The 17,786-nt window shown below is 42.8% G+C and overlaps 1 protein-coding gene across 1 annotated transcript in view; it reads left to right on the plus strand.

Moving 5' to 3' along the window:
* The window catches only part of FBXW11 (F-box and WD repeat domain containing 11), a 215,980-nt gene that overhangs the window by 1,165 nt on the left and 197,029 nt on the right, over positions 1–17,786 (plus strand). The window contains exons 2-3 of the mRNA XM_089656046.1: positions 5,740–5,926; positions 11,562–11,652. Coding sequence (XP_089512172.1) covers positions 5,740–5,926; positions 11,562–11,652 — 278 coding nt within the window. The remainder of the gene's footprint in view (positions 1–5,739; positions 5,927–11,561; positions 11,653–17,786) is intronic.

Here is a 17,786-nt window from a genome sequence, read left to right on the forward strand (position 1 = left end):
TAATACAACTTTTTTTTTATTATGAAAGAGGGCAACATAAAAATCATGTGATATTTGACACTTTTTGATAAACGAACACATAAGGATGTAGTAGGAATTCTTAATGAATTCTCAAAGTGCTCATCAGATATTTTGGTTCCAATTTTTCCTTCATGTGCTTCATCTGCAAATGCGAAATTTCAATAAAAATCACACTAAAGTGAATTTTAGGGCAAACAAACGCAATATAGTACCCACATTTTTTGTAAGCTATAAAAACGTGGTTGTGCCAAGTAAATAGATGCCCAGTATGCCAAACCTTAAATTTATGTGCACCTATGAAATTGTGTCAAATTTCAGTACCCTATATTTTCTATAGGGGACACTTCAAAAGCTCCTATAGCTCATCAGTTTAGCGTTACGGAGGAGGTCTGGTTCTAGAATTATTGCTCACTGCTATGTGCTTGGTGATATGTAACGTGTATCGCATTCAACATTTTCACGCGTATGTACCCCGTCGCATGCGTTTACATTTGTGCGTGCGGTTATGTGTGGGGGTCCTCAAAATCTTTTCGGGACGGTCTTATGTGCTTGGGTGTAACTTTTTTGTACAAGAAAAAACAGGGGTTGTGGAAGCGATTGGCAACAGCATAGCCGCCTGACTGCTTCCACCTGAGAGACAGGAGTCTGCCTGTCATTTTTATACAAAATCCCGGTGGCTGCAGCCACTGGAATGTGTCTAAAACTCCCTGGTGACAGGTCTGTACGGTGTACGGACCTGGCAGGGAAAGGGTTAAAAATAGTTGCTCACAAATAGGTGCTGCCAAAAACAGATGACCTGAATAATCCATGTTTGTGAAGTGTTGGGTATTTTTCTTTGGGAAGATAAAACTTATATAAAAGTTCTATAAAAGCTCTATAGCAGTTTTATTGCTACAGGGCGGTCCTCCTGTGCAAAATCATATATATATCATATACATACACACATACATGATTTTGCACTTCAGCCATAGGGGGTGCATTCGCGCCTGCTGTGGACACGAAGAGCAGAAACCAATCTGCGAGTCCCGGTGAATGGCTGTTCGGCACCCGCCGATTGTCGATTAAAGAACAGAGCTCTTGCAAACATGGGAACACAATTCTCAAGGTTTTTTTACATTCATGTATTCCATGCATGAAGGTTAATGAAACAGGTCTGCAAAAAAATTTTTTTCAAGAGCTGTTTTGGTTATTCCACATAATTTTTGTTTTTTGGTGCGCTGAATCTGAAAATGACCTCCATTTTGTCATAGGACATCACGTTTCCTGACAATTTAGGTAACTATGTTAAATAAGGCTATACCTCAAAATAAATGGAAATAGACTTATAAAATAAAGTCTAATTACAATTTTTTCATGAAAATCCTTTTTTGAACTGAAATGAGCTCACCTACACACACTAAATTCGATTCTTCTTCCCTGTGAGGCTCCTCTTGGTGCATTTACGCTTGTGTGTAGCATCTGGAATGTCTCTCTGGAGCATCCAACAGTAGTCTGCCATCATTGTAATGCTCCATTTTCCCTGGTATCACCTTTCCATTTCTTTAATGTCTTGGTGGAATCGTTCACCTTGTTCCTCACTCACAGCTCCAAAATTTTCAGGAAAGTAGTCAAGGTGGGACTGGAGGAAATGCACTTTTAAACTCATCAGGCAACCTAAAGCTTGAAATGCTTTCAGCATTCGTCCGACGATCTTTTTGTAGTGAGGATCTTTGTTATTGCCTAAAAATTTCTGTATGACTTCTTTAAATGCAATCCACCCTTTTTGAGGATCCGTCATGGTACTGACAAACTCTTGATCAACTATAAGCCTTCTAATGTCTGGTCCTGATGAACACACCTTCCTTCAATTTTTCCTCCCGACAGGCCTGGAAACTTGGTGACCAAGTATTTGAAGAATTCTCCATCTCTTGGAAGTGATTTTACGAATTGCTTCATCAATACCAATTTTATGTAGAGAGGTGGTAGAAAAATTTTATGGGAAGGTACCAGAGTTTCTCGGAGGATATTTTTTTCACCAACTGTTAGCACCCTCGGCTGCCAACTCTTCTTGGACCAGTGATTTTGTCGGTCTCGACTGTCCCAAAGACACAGAAAACAAGGGTATTTGGTATCCCACCCACTAGATTCTTCAGGAAAAATTAACCCCTTCTACCATTAGAAGCACAGACACAGGGCTGAGGCTTACACATACAGCATGCTGCTGAGTATCCCAGTAGTCAGACATGTCACTCAGAGCAGCACTTGTATTCACCCCCTTTGCAGGGGAGGAGGGGCAGAGATTGTTTACCTGCAAATAACAACGAAGGGCCAGAAGAGAACTAGGGAAATGAGGAAATAGAATTTTTTTCCCCTAAAACTTTCTTAGCTTATGTATACAGTATATTGCTGACCATCAGATTTACAGTGCTATATATTTTTTTTACATAACTCGGACAACCCCTTTAAGGTTTTTTTGGCATTTTATATCTTAAATGCACTTATGTGAATTGATTAATAGTAATTTGGACTTTAAATTTGGTTAAAAACCCATAATATAAAAAAAATACCAAAAATTAAAAACATTTTATAAATTTGAAGACCATTTTGCATTTTGTTGCAAATCATGACGTCTAGGAGTTTTTTCAATATTTTATTTGTTTTCAGCACACCAAAATACATGGAAATTAGATGAAAAAAATCAAACAGCTTTTTAGTCGCAGACCTGTGTAATCTTGTGTAGCAGTGCCCCCCAGCCCCCTCAATACTTGACCTCAGCCTCATCGCGATCCAGTGATGTTAACAACAGGCTAGACTGTCCCGGGTCTCTGCCTCCTCAGTGGCTGAGACAGCAAGCAGGAGCAATTGGCTCCCACTGCTGTCAATCACAGCCAGTCGGCCAATGAGGAAAGAGAGGGGTGAATGAACACACGGAGCATCCTGTGCCCCCATAGCAAGCTGCTTGCTGTGGGGGCACCCGACAGCAGCGTAGTGCCAGGAGAACCTGCGAGGTCCGAAGAAGAGGAGGATACAGGCTGCAATATGCAAAACCACTGCACACAGCAGGTAAGTATAGCATTTATTTTCCAAAAAAAAATAAAAATTAACCTTTAGAATCGCTTTAAACCTTTGATCACCCTAGATGTTAACCCCTTCCCAACTAGTGTCATTAGTACAGTGATCAGTGCATATTTTTAGCATTAATCACTGTATTAGTGTCTCTGGTTACAACCAGGGTGGATAAAAATCAATGATTTTTTTAAAAAAATCAAAAAAATCTGTTTTTTTTTATTTAAATCGGATTTTTTTAAATAAAATGCTTTTTGAGGAAAATATATTACTATCCAAAGGTTATTCTATCATGAAATAAAGATTAGTTTTTTAATTTGTAGAATAAGGCTGTATATGTTTAATTTTTTTTGGTAAATACATTCCATTAATCCATTCACAATGTCTTGCTCTTCCAGAGGTTTTTGTAAGATTATTGGGCAGTTTCTCTGCCTACAAGATATTATCACAGATGCTTGGTTTACTTTTGCAGTTCTCAAAACTGAATTTGACTCAGCGGAGATCACATGCCTCTTCTTCACAGCAAAAATGTTATAACATGAACAGAGTTAAGAAAAAGACCTTAATCCTAACTTCTACAAACCTATGAATACAGAATCAACCCCTTCAGTGCTAAGTTTCAAGAAGTTCAGTGAATAGAATAGAAACAATATTTTTCTGATTGTTTGGAGTGGAATAGATCTGCACAAGAAGAAAGTGAAACTAAGTGTGAGGAGGAAGGGGCTGACAGTCTAAGTTTCTTAAAATATATATATTTTGTTTAGCCTAATTAGTTAACAAACATGGATGTTTAAGCAAATAACATATGCTGTAATGTTATTGTTTCAGTTGAATAAATCTATTTAAATTGTTATTACGGTAATGATTATTTTTCTCCTTTCTAAGTACAACAGAAAAGTTGTCCAAATATGAATGATTAACCTTTTAAACTGGGGATAAAAAAACTAATATGAAAAGTTGTTATTCTAAAAATCTTCATCTACTTGCATATTAAAGTTATACCAGCAAGAATTAGTCTTTATGTAGAAAACTATGATTTAAATCAAGCCTTACTGACTAGTGATTTAAATCAGTTTGATTTAAATCAAATCCACCCTGGTTACAACACCGTGTCAATGTAAAAATGGCAGCTGCAATAAGTCGCTGATCGCCGCCATTACTTTTGCACAAACTAATCAATATATTTTTTTCTACCAAAATTATGTAATTTATTTTTACATTTTTTTTATTGGATATGTTTTCACAGTAGAAATTAAAAGTTTTTATTCCCCAAAATGTTCCATATTTTGTTTATAATGCAAAAAGTCAAAACCACAGAGGCTGATCAAATACCACCATGGAGCTCTATGTGTGGACAAAAAATGACACATTTCATTTATGTACGGCGTTGCATGACTGCGTAATTGTCAGTTAAAGTAACGCAGTGCCATATTGCAAAAAATGGCCTGATCAGGAAGCGGGTAAATCTTCTGCAGGGCAAGTTTTTTTACGATTTTATGTTGGGAGGCATTTATTAGCCTCTTGGGCAGCTGGATGGACATCCCTGGTTTAGAGTGAAAATCTCTCATCTTCAGTAATAAATCTGTCTCATTAATTTGCAAATTGTCACACTTGGCTGCCACAGGTCTGTAAATCTGTCTTGGAGACTGTGCTGAATGAGAGGCAGCCTGATTTGCAACTAATTGTCCTTAATTTGCTTGGTCTGGCTTTTCTTTCAACTAATGTACGCTGACATGGAAAGCCATTTTTACAGTGTAGTAGCTAAGAACTACAACACAAGACCTCTTTTTTTTTTTTTCCTCCCTATACTGGCAACATTTAAGCAACCAGCTGATCACGGTTAGCTGCAGTAACCGTAGGAAATGAATTTCTTTACCCTCTCTTGGGGCCATGTGTATCTTAATATTGCAAAGTATCAAGCAAGTGTGGTCTGGGGGATGTAGTATTTAAGGCTCCATGCACACTATGGTTTTTTTTTTTTTTAAATCTCCAAAACTGCCAATAATAGCATTTTTTAGTAGTGTTTTGGTAGCGTTTATAAATTTTTAGGAGCATTAACATTTTTGCAGTGCATGTAGAAGAATAAAAAATCTGTTAAAAGGGTTTAACATTTTTTTTTTTCTTATGGAAAAATAACACTATTTAGCTTCTAGGAGCAGAAAAGAAATGCTAATAACAGCTTCTAGGGCTTAAGAAAATGCTAGTGTGCATGGATCCTTAAATATTTGTGTTGTATCAATGGCCTCTACACAGAACCTTTCCTGAGTTAGCCCCGTCATATTGTGGCAGTGAAATATCTTCTGGGCAGTGAGGGCAAGCTATTGGAGAAGTAGATTAGTACAGTGGGAACACACTTGTTTCTGAAAACCAAACTTGTCTACTCATTTTCCCAAGTTACAACTTCTTTTCTAGCTGGATAAGTGAGGTGGAGTTTTAGCAAGTGCTTTTAGGTCCTGCTCACACCTGTGCGTTTTAGGTGCTGTGCTTTGATATATAGTGTTCAATGGTAATTTACCTAAAATGCAACCCACTGCACAGTTGTGAACCAGCTCTTATTCTCTGTTACCTTTACCTCACTCTTCACATTTCTTATAGTATTTGCAGTACAGTTTTTTTTGTTGACAGCTGATTGATCTGTGTAGTTAACATCTATATTTTTGTTTTTCTTTATAGAACAGGGCTTAGAACATATTGCAGAAAACATTCTCTCCTACCTAGATGCACGGTCGCTTTGTGCTGCAGAACTTGTGTGTAAAGAATGGCAGAGGGTGATTTCAGAGGGAATGTTGTGGAAAAAACTGATAGAAAGAATGGTGCGCACAGATCCACTTTGGAAGGGCCTGTCAGAAAGAAGGGGGTGGTAAGTTATTTTTTTTTTCTTGCTAAGCTTTTATACAATATAAAAAGTTAATTGCAATATGCAGATATTACATGCTCACGTCGCATATAAAAAATTAATCTCTGAGGATAAACATTGCTGAACACAACTATATCTAAGAAAGGCATCGCAGAAGGCATTTCTCCAGGCAATTGGCTGAATACACAGATGAAATGCATATAAGTTACCAATCTTGCTTGTCTAAGGATTTGCCTTTGTGACTATCTAGCTGGGAATACACTGCTTTTCCACACAGCACATACCAGGTTAGGTTCATGTGCTCACACTGCATGCATTTGAAGGCCTCATGCACACTGGGCATTTTTACAGCTGCCTTTTTTTAGGCATCTGGTGTTTTTTTTCTGCAACCAGTAAACTCCCCAGCATGTTATCCTATGTGTCCATGCACACATAGGCTTTTATGAGTGTTTTCAGGCTGGAAAAACCCCCCAGAACTACTGCTTTTAAAGAGGGCATTTTCAGCTGTAAAAATGCTCTAATGCTGAAAAACTCTGCAGAATATGGCTATCCAGTGTTTGAGCGTTTTTGAGCCTTAAACGTTTGTGGAAGTATAGTTTTGCTAAAAAAAATGCAAATGCAAAAACTTTAAAGTGAAAAAACTTGCGTTTTTACTCTGCATTCTACAGCTAATCCTGCTGGCGGTTTTATAACGTCCAGTGTGCATGAGGCCTAACACAGCATAAAAATGTGTTATTAACCACTTGCCGCCTTGCCACTGTGCATATACGGCGGCAGGGCGGCACTCACAGGCAAAACCACGTTTTAAAACGTGTGTTTTGTAAACAAATAGGGGGCGCGCCGCCGCCCTGTCTGTCCTACGGATCACCGCCGCAAATGTCAGTCGCCGGGTCACAGCCGTTCCTTAGCGGCTATGTCCCGGTGATCGGCGGCAAACAGTGACAGAGCACAGCTGCAGTAGCTGTGCTGTCTGTCACTTCCCTGTCAGCTCGAGGATGAGCTGATCGAGAGAGAACAGTTTCTCTTTCTCGATCAGCCTTGTCCCGTCCAGTACACACCCCCGCCCCCTAGTAAAACACTCCCCTCACTCCTATAACCCTTCCCTGCAAAATAAAGTTAACCCCTTCCTCCCCATTGCCATTAGTACAGTGTCAGTTTTTTTTTTTTTTTTTGCACTGATCACTGTATTGATGTCACTGGGGATGTCAGTGACCCCAAGTCAGTACCCCCCAATGTCAGAATGTCCGCTGCAGTCCCGCCATAAGTCGCTGGTCGCTGTCATAAGTCCCTAATCGCCGCCATAATTTGCTGATCGCCGCCATTATTAGTATAAAAAAAAAAACTAAAAATCCCAGTATCTTTCCCGCCATTTGTAAATGCTATAACTTTAAACCAATTAATTTACACGTATTGGTTTTTTTTTTTTTTTTTAGCAAAGACATGTCGCAGAATGCATTTTGGCAGAAATTTATGACTAAATTTGATTTTTGCATTTTTTTTTTTTTACTGGACATGTTTTATAGCAAAAAGTCCAAAATATTGTTTTTTTCCTCTCAAAATTGTCAGACTTTTTTTTTTATAGCGCAAAAAATAAAAACCGCACAGGCGATCAAATACCACCGAAAGAAAGCTCAATTTGTGGGGAAAAAAAGGATGTAAATTTCATTTATGTACCATATTGCATGACCGCGCAATTGTCCGTTAAACTAGCGCAGCGCTGTATAGCAGAAAAATGGCGTAAATTGCAGTATTTATACCATAGTTTGTAGACGCTATAACTTTCACACAAAGCAATCAATATACACTTATTGGGATTTTTTTTTACCAAAAACATGTAGCAGAATACATTTTGGCCTAAATTTATAACCAACTTTGAGTTTACTATATATTTTTTATAGCTGAAAATAAAAAATATTGTTTTTCTTCAAAATCTTTGGCCTTTTTTTGTTTATAGCGTGAAAAATAAAAAGCGCACAGGTGATCAAATTACACTGAAAGAAAGCTCTATTTGTGTGAAAAAAAGGACGTAAATTTCGTTTGGGTGCAGCATTGCATGACCGCGCAATTATCAGTTGAATTAGTGCAGCGCCGAGTAGCAAAAAGAGGCCTGGTCATTAAGGGGGGTAAATCCTCTGGAGCTCAAGTGGTTAATGAACAGAGAGCCACATGTCTTTTTTATGTCTGCCTAAATTACAATTTTTAAGCCTTGCTTTTGTAATGCCATTCTTTTGAAAGTGTTTGGGATATAATCAAACCATATCACACCAAAGGGGCATGCAACATTTTAACCACTAGCCTACAGGGCACTTATACCCCCTTCCTGCCCAGGCCAATTTCCAGCTTTCAGCGCTGTCACACTTTGAATGACAATTGCACGGTCATGCAACACTGTACCCATCTGAAATTTTTATCATTTTTTTGAGACAGATAGAACTTTCTTTTGGTGGTATTTAATCACCTCTGGGATTTTTATTTTTTCTTAAACAAACCAAAAACCACAGAAAATTTTGTAAAAAAACCCTTTTTGCTTAGTTTTTGTTATACAATTTTGTAAATAAGTGATTTTTCTCCTTCACTGATGTGCGCTAATGAGGCTGCAGTGATGGGCACATATAGGCTATACTGATAGGTGGCACTGATGAGGCACTGGTAGGTTGCACTGATGGGCATTGACAGGCATCACTGATGGGCACTGAAAGGCAGCACTGATACATGACACTGATATATGGCACTGACGGGCGGCACTTCTGGGGCCACACTGATCATCAGGGCACACTGATCATCAATGTACATGTCCCCTCCGCCGAAAACCAATTACCGGCTCTCCTCTCCTCTCGAGCTGTCAGCGTGACAGCTCGAGAGGAGAGAAATGCTGATAACCGGCATTTCCATGTTTACATGTGATCAGCTGTGATTGGACACAGCTGATCACATGACCGAGCCGACATCTTCGGCTCTTTCCGTGATCCGCTGTGTCCGAGGGACACAGAGCACTGGCGATCACCGCGCTGCGTGCTCCCTGAGCCACGCATGCGCAGTGAGAATCGTAGGACGTCATATGACGTCCTATCAGAACGAGAGAACCACCTTGCGCCCGTTATTGTACTATAGGGCGGGCGGAAGGTGGTTAAAAAATAGATGGCAAAAAATAAATATTTATGTTTACAGAGGTAAAGTCTACTGAAAAAACCGCTTCTTTGCAAAAAACATATCATCCACCAAATCCGTTAGAATATATTAAGTGTATGTAAATCAAAATTAAAACAAAATCATTGTTTGGCATTATGGCTTTATACGTTTCCTTAAACATATCATCTTTATGAATCCATTGCAAAGTTTTTCTTTCTTGGAGGCTTTTGCAGTAAGCTAATTTCCTTTTGAAGGCTTACATCGCTAAGATGCTGCTTCACAATTTGGCAGCAGAGTTGTCCTCTGTACACACCTTCAATTGGACGTTGGACTGCCTTACAGGTCTGCACAAGGGTTTGCATTTACATACATTAACTTGGAGCACATACTGGTCAGGCTGCCGTTGTTCTCTATGGCTTGCGCATGTCCTTTCCCCGATAATTGTGCCTGGTTATATGTACAAAATAGGCAAGAAAACAATTTGTACTTTCAGTATGTAGAACATGTCTTGAACCTGTGTTCATTAAAGAATATGTAAACCTGACATGTCATATTCCTGCTGTACCATGTACTTGTATGAGAAAGTATCCTGTTCTCTTTGTGTGAAATATCTGGTGTTCTTGCCAGTCCTTCTGCTTTCCTATTAAATGACAACACAAGGCACGAGAGCACAGTGTGGTCAGTTTTCTATCTTTGCTGGGAGCTAATCCAGTGATCACACTTGTGCTGACGTGCCCTACTGCACAGCCGTTCTCTGGGAAGGCCAGTGTGCTGTTTCTACTCCCCTAGCTCCTTATGCAGCTAAGAAAAGGTATGTAATCACTTCTAAAAAGGGGGAAAATGGATATTTATAATGTATCTTTATATGTATATATAAATGTTTTTTACCTTTCACTTCTACAGGTGTACGTCGGTTTACAAATGCCTCGGTTAACGTAAATTTCGGTTTACGAATGAAAATTCATTGAAATGCCATAGTTTACTAATTTTATTCGCAATATGGAGTGTATGTTGGTGCTGATTTTTAAATGCAATTGCTGGCTTTTTTTTTTCATCACTATAGCTCACAGAATTAGCTGTCACTTTCCCTGGAGTTAAAGAAAACTTTTTGTTTCTTTTTAGAAACTATAAGGAAACATTGTTTCTTTTAACTTCAGGGAAGTAAACTAAAAGGAAACTTTTTCTCTTTTAGCTGGGGGGAAAGTGACAGCTGAATCTCTGAGCTATAGTGAAGAAAAAAAAGCGTTTATTACATTTAAAAACCAGCACCATAATAAATAAAAACGTGGTGTGGGGTCCCCCCCCATCCACACCAAACCCTTCGGATCTGGTATGGATTTTGAGGGGAACTCCCATGCCAATTTTTTTTTAAAAATGGTGTTGGGATCCCCCCTAAAATCCATACCAGACCCTTATCCGAGTATGAGGCCCCCCTCCCTCCTGAATCATACCAGGCCACATGCCCTCAACATGGGGGGGTGCTTTGGGGCAGGTGGTTGTGGGGATCTGTGGGCAGGGGGCTTATCGGCCCCTAGATCCCAGCCCCCCCATGTGAATGAGTATGGGGTACATGGTCTCGCTACTGATTCACAAAAAACAAAATGTGTAGTATGATGCCATTGATGTCACATGGGGTGGGGTCACATGCATGATGTCCCTGGGTGGCCCTGCCCCTTACGTATTTAAGAACTGTCAAACCCCTGGAGCAGGCACACTGGGGTCCCCCCTGCCCCAAATCCCTCCCGCATGTTGAGGGCATGTGGCCTGGTATGGTTCAGGAGGGGAGGCTCGCTCGTCCCCCAACCCCCCCCCCCCCCCTCTTGCTGACCTGCCAGTCTGCATGTTCAGATAAAGGTCTGCTATGAATTTTGAGGGGGAGACCCCACACCATTTTTTTTTCTTTAATTTTGGCGTGGGATTTCCCCTCAAAATCCATAACAGACCGGAAGGGCTTGGTATGGATGGGAGGGGGAACCCCACGCTGTTTTTTTAAATTATTTTTTTAATATCCGGCAATTCTTTTACATTCAGCTGTCAGTGGGGAACCCCGCTGACAGCTGCAACATTTAACACATGATTGTCACTACTAAAATACAGCATGACTTGATAAAATAACTCATGCTGTATTTTAGTAGCGTTTGCTTTTTTCTGACCTCTGAACGGATTAATTGGTTTTCAATGCATTCCTATGGGAAATGACAAATTTTTCGCTATACGAAAAGTCCCACAGAATGAATTAAATTCGTAAACCAAGGTATGCCTGTATTTCAAAATGAATCAGGGTGAGGGTTTACATATTCTTTTTAACATTTGACTGCTTTTGTTACCTTTTTTTTTTTTTTTTTAAACCTAACGTTTGAGAAGCAAGATTAATTCTTGCAGCTGTTTTGAGATTTGGTTGTGTATTCGTTTAGACAAAGCCAAAATGTGTTATTTTCTTATTTGTTCCTTTGAATTTGAATACTGAATCATCTGTAATTTTTTTTATTGTTTTCTTGTTTTCCCCCAGGGATCAGTATTTATTTAAAAACAGACCGAACGATGGTCCGCCAAATTCATTTTATCGGTCCTTATATCCCAAAATTATTGAAGACATTGAGGTATTTATGTATTTAGATCTTTTTTTTTTTTTTTTTTGTGCATGTCTTGTGTGCTGATGAAAAGGATAACATTCTATATAGCTATACCTATAGCTCTTTCTCAGCCAAATGTTCTTTTCTTTTGTGTTCAATGGATTCTCAAAAAATGTTAAAATGCGTAACAGGTTAAATGATCTACTTCAGTTTAGACTTTTAAGTTCCGTTTTTTTCATCCATTGAGGGATACAGGATGTTTTCCCTATCTTGGGTTTACTACTGCCTAAAGGAGGACCACACACTGGGGGAAAAAAAAGCAAATCTGTGCTAGCCCTGGATTTACCCCTCCTTCTACCAGCCTGCCTCCTTTGTTTTCCTACTGTCAAAAAAGTAGCTCGGTTTACTAGCACCAATTTATTTATATTTTTCAATTAAGACCCACTCTTTAGTAGAACTGTGCATGCTTATTGGTCTTTTTAGGATCGAGCAACTGTTTCCTAGATTTGCAATGCTGCCGTCTGGTCCTTGTTCACAGTGTGAGTGTTTTTGGCCTCACCTGATGCCAGCTCTGGGCGTAAAGTCTTTAGGTGGCTTAGAGCTGCAAGCAGGCCATACTTTTTTCCCCTCTTTTCTTAGGCCTGTTTTGCACTTGTTTGCTGTCTGGCTACCCACCTCAGTTGGGACTGCTTTTGGGATGTCCTAAAGGTTAGTTACGTTTTGTGTCTCTCGTGGAAGAAGAAAAATAGGATATTTGTACTGAATGAAAAATCCCTTGCATGGAGCCCTTAAAGGAGAACAGGTCACATCCCCTCTGTGTTTATAGTTATGCCCTCTGTATGGCTTGCTACAAAACTAAGGCATGCTGGTGGTAGGATTAGCGCTTATCTTGAGTTTTTTTTTTTTTTTTCAGTGTCCATTTCTCTTGTAGGCAGCAGTATATCCTAAAGGTGAATGGCTTCCTGTGTCCCTGCATATATTTTAAAGCGGAACTACGCTGTATCTCCGCACCACAAACCAAAAGCACTATTTGATTAATGTTTAATATTCAAAGCAAACTCCCCCATCCATCCTTGACTCCATGCTTTAATTTGTTAAGAAATCACTTAGAATAACTCTCTAGCATTTCTGGCTGTGGCCATCTTGAATAAGGGCAGATGAATTATGTAGCATTTAGTTCGTTCCTGGAATTCATCTTCCCTAAGCTCAAGGATGCAGGAAGCTTAGCTGAGTAAATTTCCCTCACCTTATGAAGACTCTTGGGATGTATGACATTGTTTGCCTAGGCATGGAAACTAGGAAGTAACTAAATTAATGTAAAAAAACCTGTTTAAAACAGGAAAGTATATAATCTATACTTATCTATTTACTAATGCTAGCAGCATAAGGATTATTTTGAATCAATGTCAATGTTAAATGAGAGAACGAAGTTCCGCTTTGAGATTTTTTTATGCAGAGTACAAAACACTTTTCTTTTAGCATTCATTTGAGCACATGCCAATCTTTTATTTAACTTATAAACTCCCACCCAAGGAGGTTTAGAAACTTTAAAAAAACTAGTGACTGTTCCTCTGTTATGCATACGCTCAAGTTTTTAGTAGTGTTTTGGCTATGTTGCTGAATGATGCTTGCAGGTCACTTTCTTTTCAATCTTCTGATTCATCTTTCTGCAGTAAAATGGTGCTAGTATAACTTGCTCACAACTGCTATCTCCTGTTCTGGAGGATTTCCTGCCTCAACTGGCTTTGTCACCTAGGAAATGGTATTTCCTATATCTTGGGAATGTTTCATGGTTTTATTTCAACCTCTTGATCCTACCCAAGAAAATGTATTTGATTGCCCTATTCTGGATCTCGAGGCCCTCACTACCTTTTAGGCATCTCCAGTATGACTGCCTCCATATCTCTATTGTTCTTTATCACCCACTGAGAAATGCAAGAATTCAGCAATTCCTAAACTGTTGCCTTGTGCTGCCATCTAAAGGTGGTTTGGATACTGGCAAACAAAAGGATTAAAGTGTATGTTACCCCAACTTTACATATTCTTGATGTATCTGCTACTATGTACTTGTATTAAATAGCATTCTTTTTCCTCTACATTGCTTTCTGTGTGTGCTATAAGTGGTGATGCTGCCAGTCCCCCTGCTTTCCTATGTACTGCTATCTCTCTGCCCCTGCTCACACTCATCTCCTCCTGTCTCCACACCAAGCTCTCGAAGCCCCTTATGCTGCTGATGTGATCATAGTGATGTGATATATAGTGAAGGAAATAAGTATTTGATCCCCTGCTGATTTTGAATGTTTTCCCACTCACAAAGAAATGATCAGTCTAAAAATCGATTGGTAGGTGTATAGTAACACAGAGAGACAGGATAGCAAGTAAAAAAAATTCTAAAGAAATACATGTCTAACAAGTTATGCACTGATTTGCATGTTCATAAGGGAAATAAGTATTTGATCCCCTATCATTCAGCAGGATTTCTGGCTACCAGGTGTCTTTCATACAGGTAACAAGCTGAGATTAGAAGCAGTCTCTTAAAGGGACTGCTGCTAATCTCATTTTGTTACCTGTATAAAAGACACCTGTCCACAGGAGCAATCGAACAATCAGATTCAAAACTCTCCACCATGGCCAAGACCAAAGAGCTGTCCAAGGATGTCAGGGACAAGATTGTAGACCTACACAAGGCTGGAATGGGCTACTAAACGATCACCAAGCAGCTGGGTGAGAAGGTGACAACAGCTGGTGCAATCACTCGCAAATGGAAGACAACCAAAACAACTGTCAGTCTCCTTAGGTCTGGTGCACCATGCAAGATCTCACCTCGTGGAGTGTCAATGATCATGAGAACAGTGATGAATCATTCCAGAACTACATGTGAGGATCTTGTCAATGATCTTCAGGCAGCTGGGACCACAGTCACCAAGAAAACAATTGGTAACCCACTACGCCAACAAGGATTGAAATCCTGCAGTGCCTGCAAGGTCCCTGTCAGGGCTCCAGGGTATGACCAGAGGTATGTGACTGACGCAGGGAAACGCAGGCTTCAGATAAGTTATAAACAATATAATTTATTAAAGACTAACAATACAAACATAAACGCAGTGCAATACTAAAACATAACACAGTGCAAACGAACTAAACCACCCACAGATAATACATACAATGCAAGCGTCGTCAGGCAGGCCGGGTCAATAACAATCGGGCAGGTAGGTACAGGGGGGTCAGGCAGAGAATGGTCGGGGTCACAAGCCAGGGATAAAGCAGGAGAAGTCAGCAGAGGTCCGGATCAGGCAGGGTCAGCAACGAATCAGACAGAGACAGGAACAGGGATGCAGGAACAAGATACAGGGCCCAGGAAAAACACACACCAAGGCAAAGACTGCAGGTCTGGCCATCACTTAAATACACCTGCCTAAGCAGTTTCAGGTGTTTGGCTGGCTGCAGGGTTGAGTCTCTGATTGCTGGGAGCACCCGCTGGCCAGCCCTGGTACTGCAGCCCACAAGGCAGGTGAGTCCAACCATTACTGGCAAGTCCATTCCTAACAGTACCCCCCCCCTCAAGGAGCGGCCTCAGGACGCTCCAAACAGTCCTAGCTGGGCAAAATGTTCCACCGCCCGGGTCTGGTAACTGGCGGGATATCAAAGACTGGCACACCGGGCTGGACTCCGGGCAGCGGCACACCGGGCTGGACTCCGGGCAGCGGCACACCGGGCTGGACTCCGGGCAGCGGCACACCGGGCTGGACTCCGGGCAGCGGCACACCGGGCTGGACTCCGGGCAGCGGCACACCGGGCTGGACTCCGGGCAGCGGCACACCGGGCAGGACTCCGGGCAGCGGCACACCGGGCAGGACTCCGGGCAGCGGCACACCGGGCAGGACTCCGGGCAGCGGCACACCGGGCTGGACTCCGGGCAGCGGCACACCGGGCAGGACTCCGGGCAGAGGCACACCGGGCAGGACTCCGGGCAGAGGCACACCGGGCTGGACTCCGGGCAGAGGCACACCGGGCTGGACTCCGGGCAGAGGCACACCGGGCTAGACTCCGGGCAGAGGCACATCGGGCAGCGGCACATCGGGCAGCGGCACATCGGGCAGGACTCCGGGCAGCGGCACACCGGGCAGGACTCCGGGCAGCGGCACACCGGGCTGGACTCCGGGCAGCGGCACAGCGGGCTGGACTCCGGGCAGCGGCACAGCGGGCTGGACTCCGGGCAGCGGCACAGCGGGCTGGACTCCGGGCAGCGGCACAGCGGGCTGGACTCCGGGCAGCGGCACACCGGGCAGGACTCCGGGCAGCGGCACATCGGGCTGGACTCCGGGCAGCGGCACATCGGGCAGGACTCCGGGCAGCGGCACATCGGGCAGCGGCACATCGGGCTGGACTCCGGGCAGCGGCACATCGGGCTGGACTCCGGGCAGCGGCACATCGGGCTGGACTCCGGGCAGAGGCACATCGGATCACCAGGCGGAGCAGCAGGCGCCGGGCCCCCAGGCGGGGCGCCGGGCCCCCAGGCGGGGCGGCGGGCGCCGGGCCCCCAGGCGGGGCAGCGGGCGCCGGGCCCCCAGGCGGGGCGGCGGGCGCCGGGCCCCCAGGCGAGTCAACTGGCATGACCGCTGGCACTGGTCAGACATTGGATCGTCTGGCTGGACAGCGGGCATCGGGTCACCAGGCATCAGGTCATTTGGCTCGACAGCGGGCACCGCGTCATCTGGCAAGGCAGTGGGCACCAAGTCACCAGGCACGACAGCGGGCACTGGGTCATCTGGCGCCGGATCGTCTGGCTTGACAGCGGGCACTGGGTCATCAGGCATGATAGGTACAGGGGGGTCAGGCAGAGAATGGTCGGGGTCACAAGCCAGGGATAAAGCAGGAGAAGTCAGCAGAGGTCCGGATCAGGCAGGGTCAGCAACGAATCAGACAGAGACAGGAACAGGAATGCAGGAACAAGACAGGGCCCAGGAAAAACACACACCAAGGCAAAGACTGCAGGTCTGGCCATCACTTAAATACACCTGCCTAAGCAGTTTCAGGTGTTTGGCTGGCTGCAGGGTTGAGTCTCTGATTGCTGGGAGCACCCGCTGGCCAGCCCTGGTACTGCAGCCCACAAGGCAGGTGAGTCCCACCATTACTGGCAAGTCCATTCCTAACAGTCCCTCTGCTCAAGAAAGCACATGTCCAGGCCTGTCTGAAGTTTGTCACTGAACATCTGAATGATGCAGACCACTGGTTGAAAGTGTTGTGGTCCGATGAGACCAAAATCGAGCTGTTTGGCATCAACTCAACTCGCCGTATTTGGAGAGGAGGAACGCTGCCTATGACCCCAAGAACACCATCCCAACTGTCAAACATGGTGGTGGAAACATTCTGCTTTGGGGGTGTTTTTCTGTTAAGGGGACAGGACAACTGCACTGTATCAAAGGGACGATGGACGGGGCAATGTACCGTCAAATCTTGGGTGAGAACCTTCTTCACTCAGCCAGGGCATTGAAAATGGGTCATGAATGGGTGTTCCAGCATGACAATGACCCAAAACACACGGCCAAGGCAACAAAGGAGTGGCTCAAGAAGAAGCACATTAACTGGTTGCCGACCAGCCACAGTACATACAGTCAGTTCCATAAATATTGTGACATCGACACAATTCTAACATTTTTGGCTCTATACACCACCACAATGGATTTGAAATGAAACGAACAAGATGTGCTTTAACTGCAGACTGTCAGCTTTAATTTGAGGGTATTTACATCCAAATCAGGTGAACGGTGTAGGAATTACAACAGTTTGCATATGTACCTCCCACTTGTTAGGGACCAAAAGTAATGGGACAATTGGCTTCTCAGCTGTTCCATGGCCAGGTGTGTGTTATTCCCTCATTATCCCAATTACAATGAGCAGATAAAAGGTCCAGAGTTCATTTCAAGTGTGCTGTTTGCAAGAACACTCTCCAGGAGGTAGGTGTATGTGTGTCAAAGTCAACAATCAAGAGAAGACTTCACCAGAGTGAATACAGAGGGTTCACCACAAGCTGTAAACCATTGGTGAGCCTCAAAAATAGGAAGGCCAGATTAGAGTTTGCCAAACGACATGTAAAAAAGCCTTCACAGTTCTGGAACAACATCCTATGGACAGATGAGACCAAGATCAACTTGTACTAG

This window comes from Staurois parvus, unplaced genomic scaffold (genome assembly GCF_062004578.1).
Source record: "Staurois parvus isolate SC_StPar_1 unplaced genomic scaffold, SC_StPar_1.0 ptg000883l, whole genome shotgun sequence".
Taxonomy (NCBI): Eukaryota; Metazoa; Chordata; class Amphibia; order Anura; family Ranidae; genus Staurois; species Staurois parvus.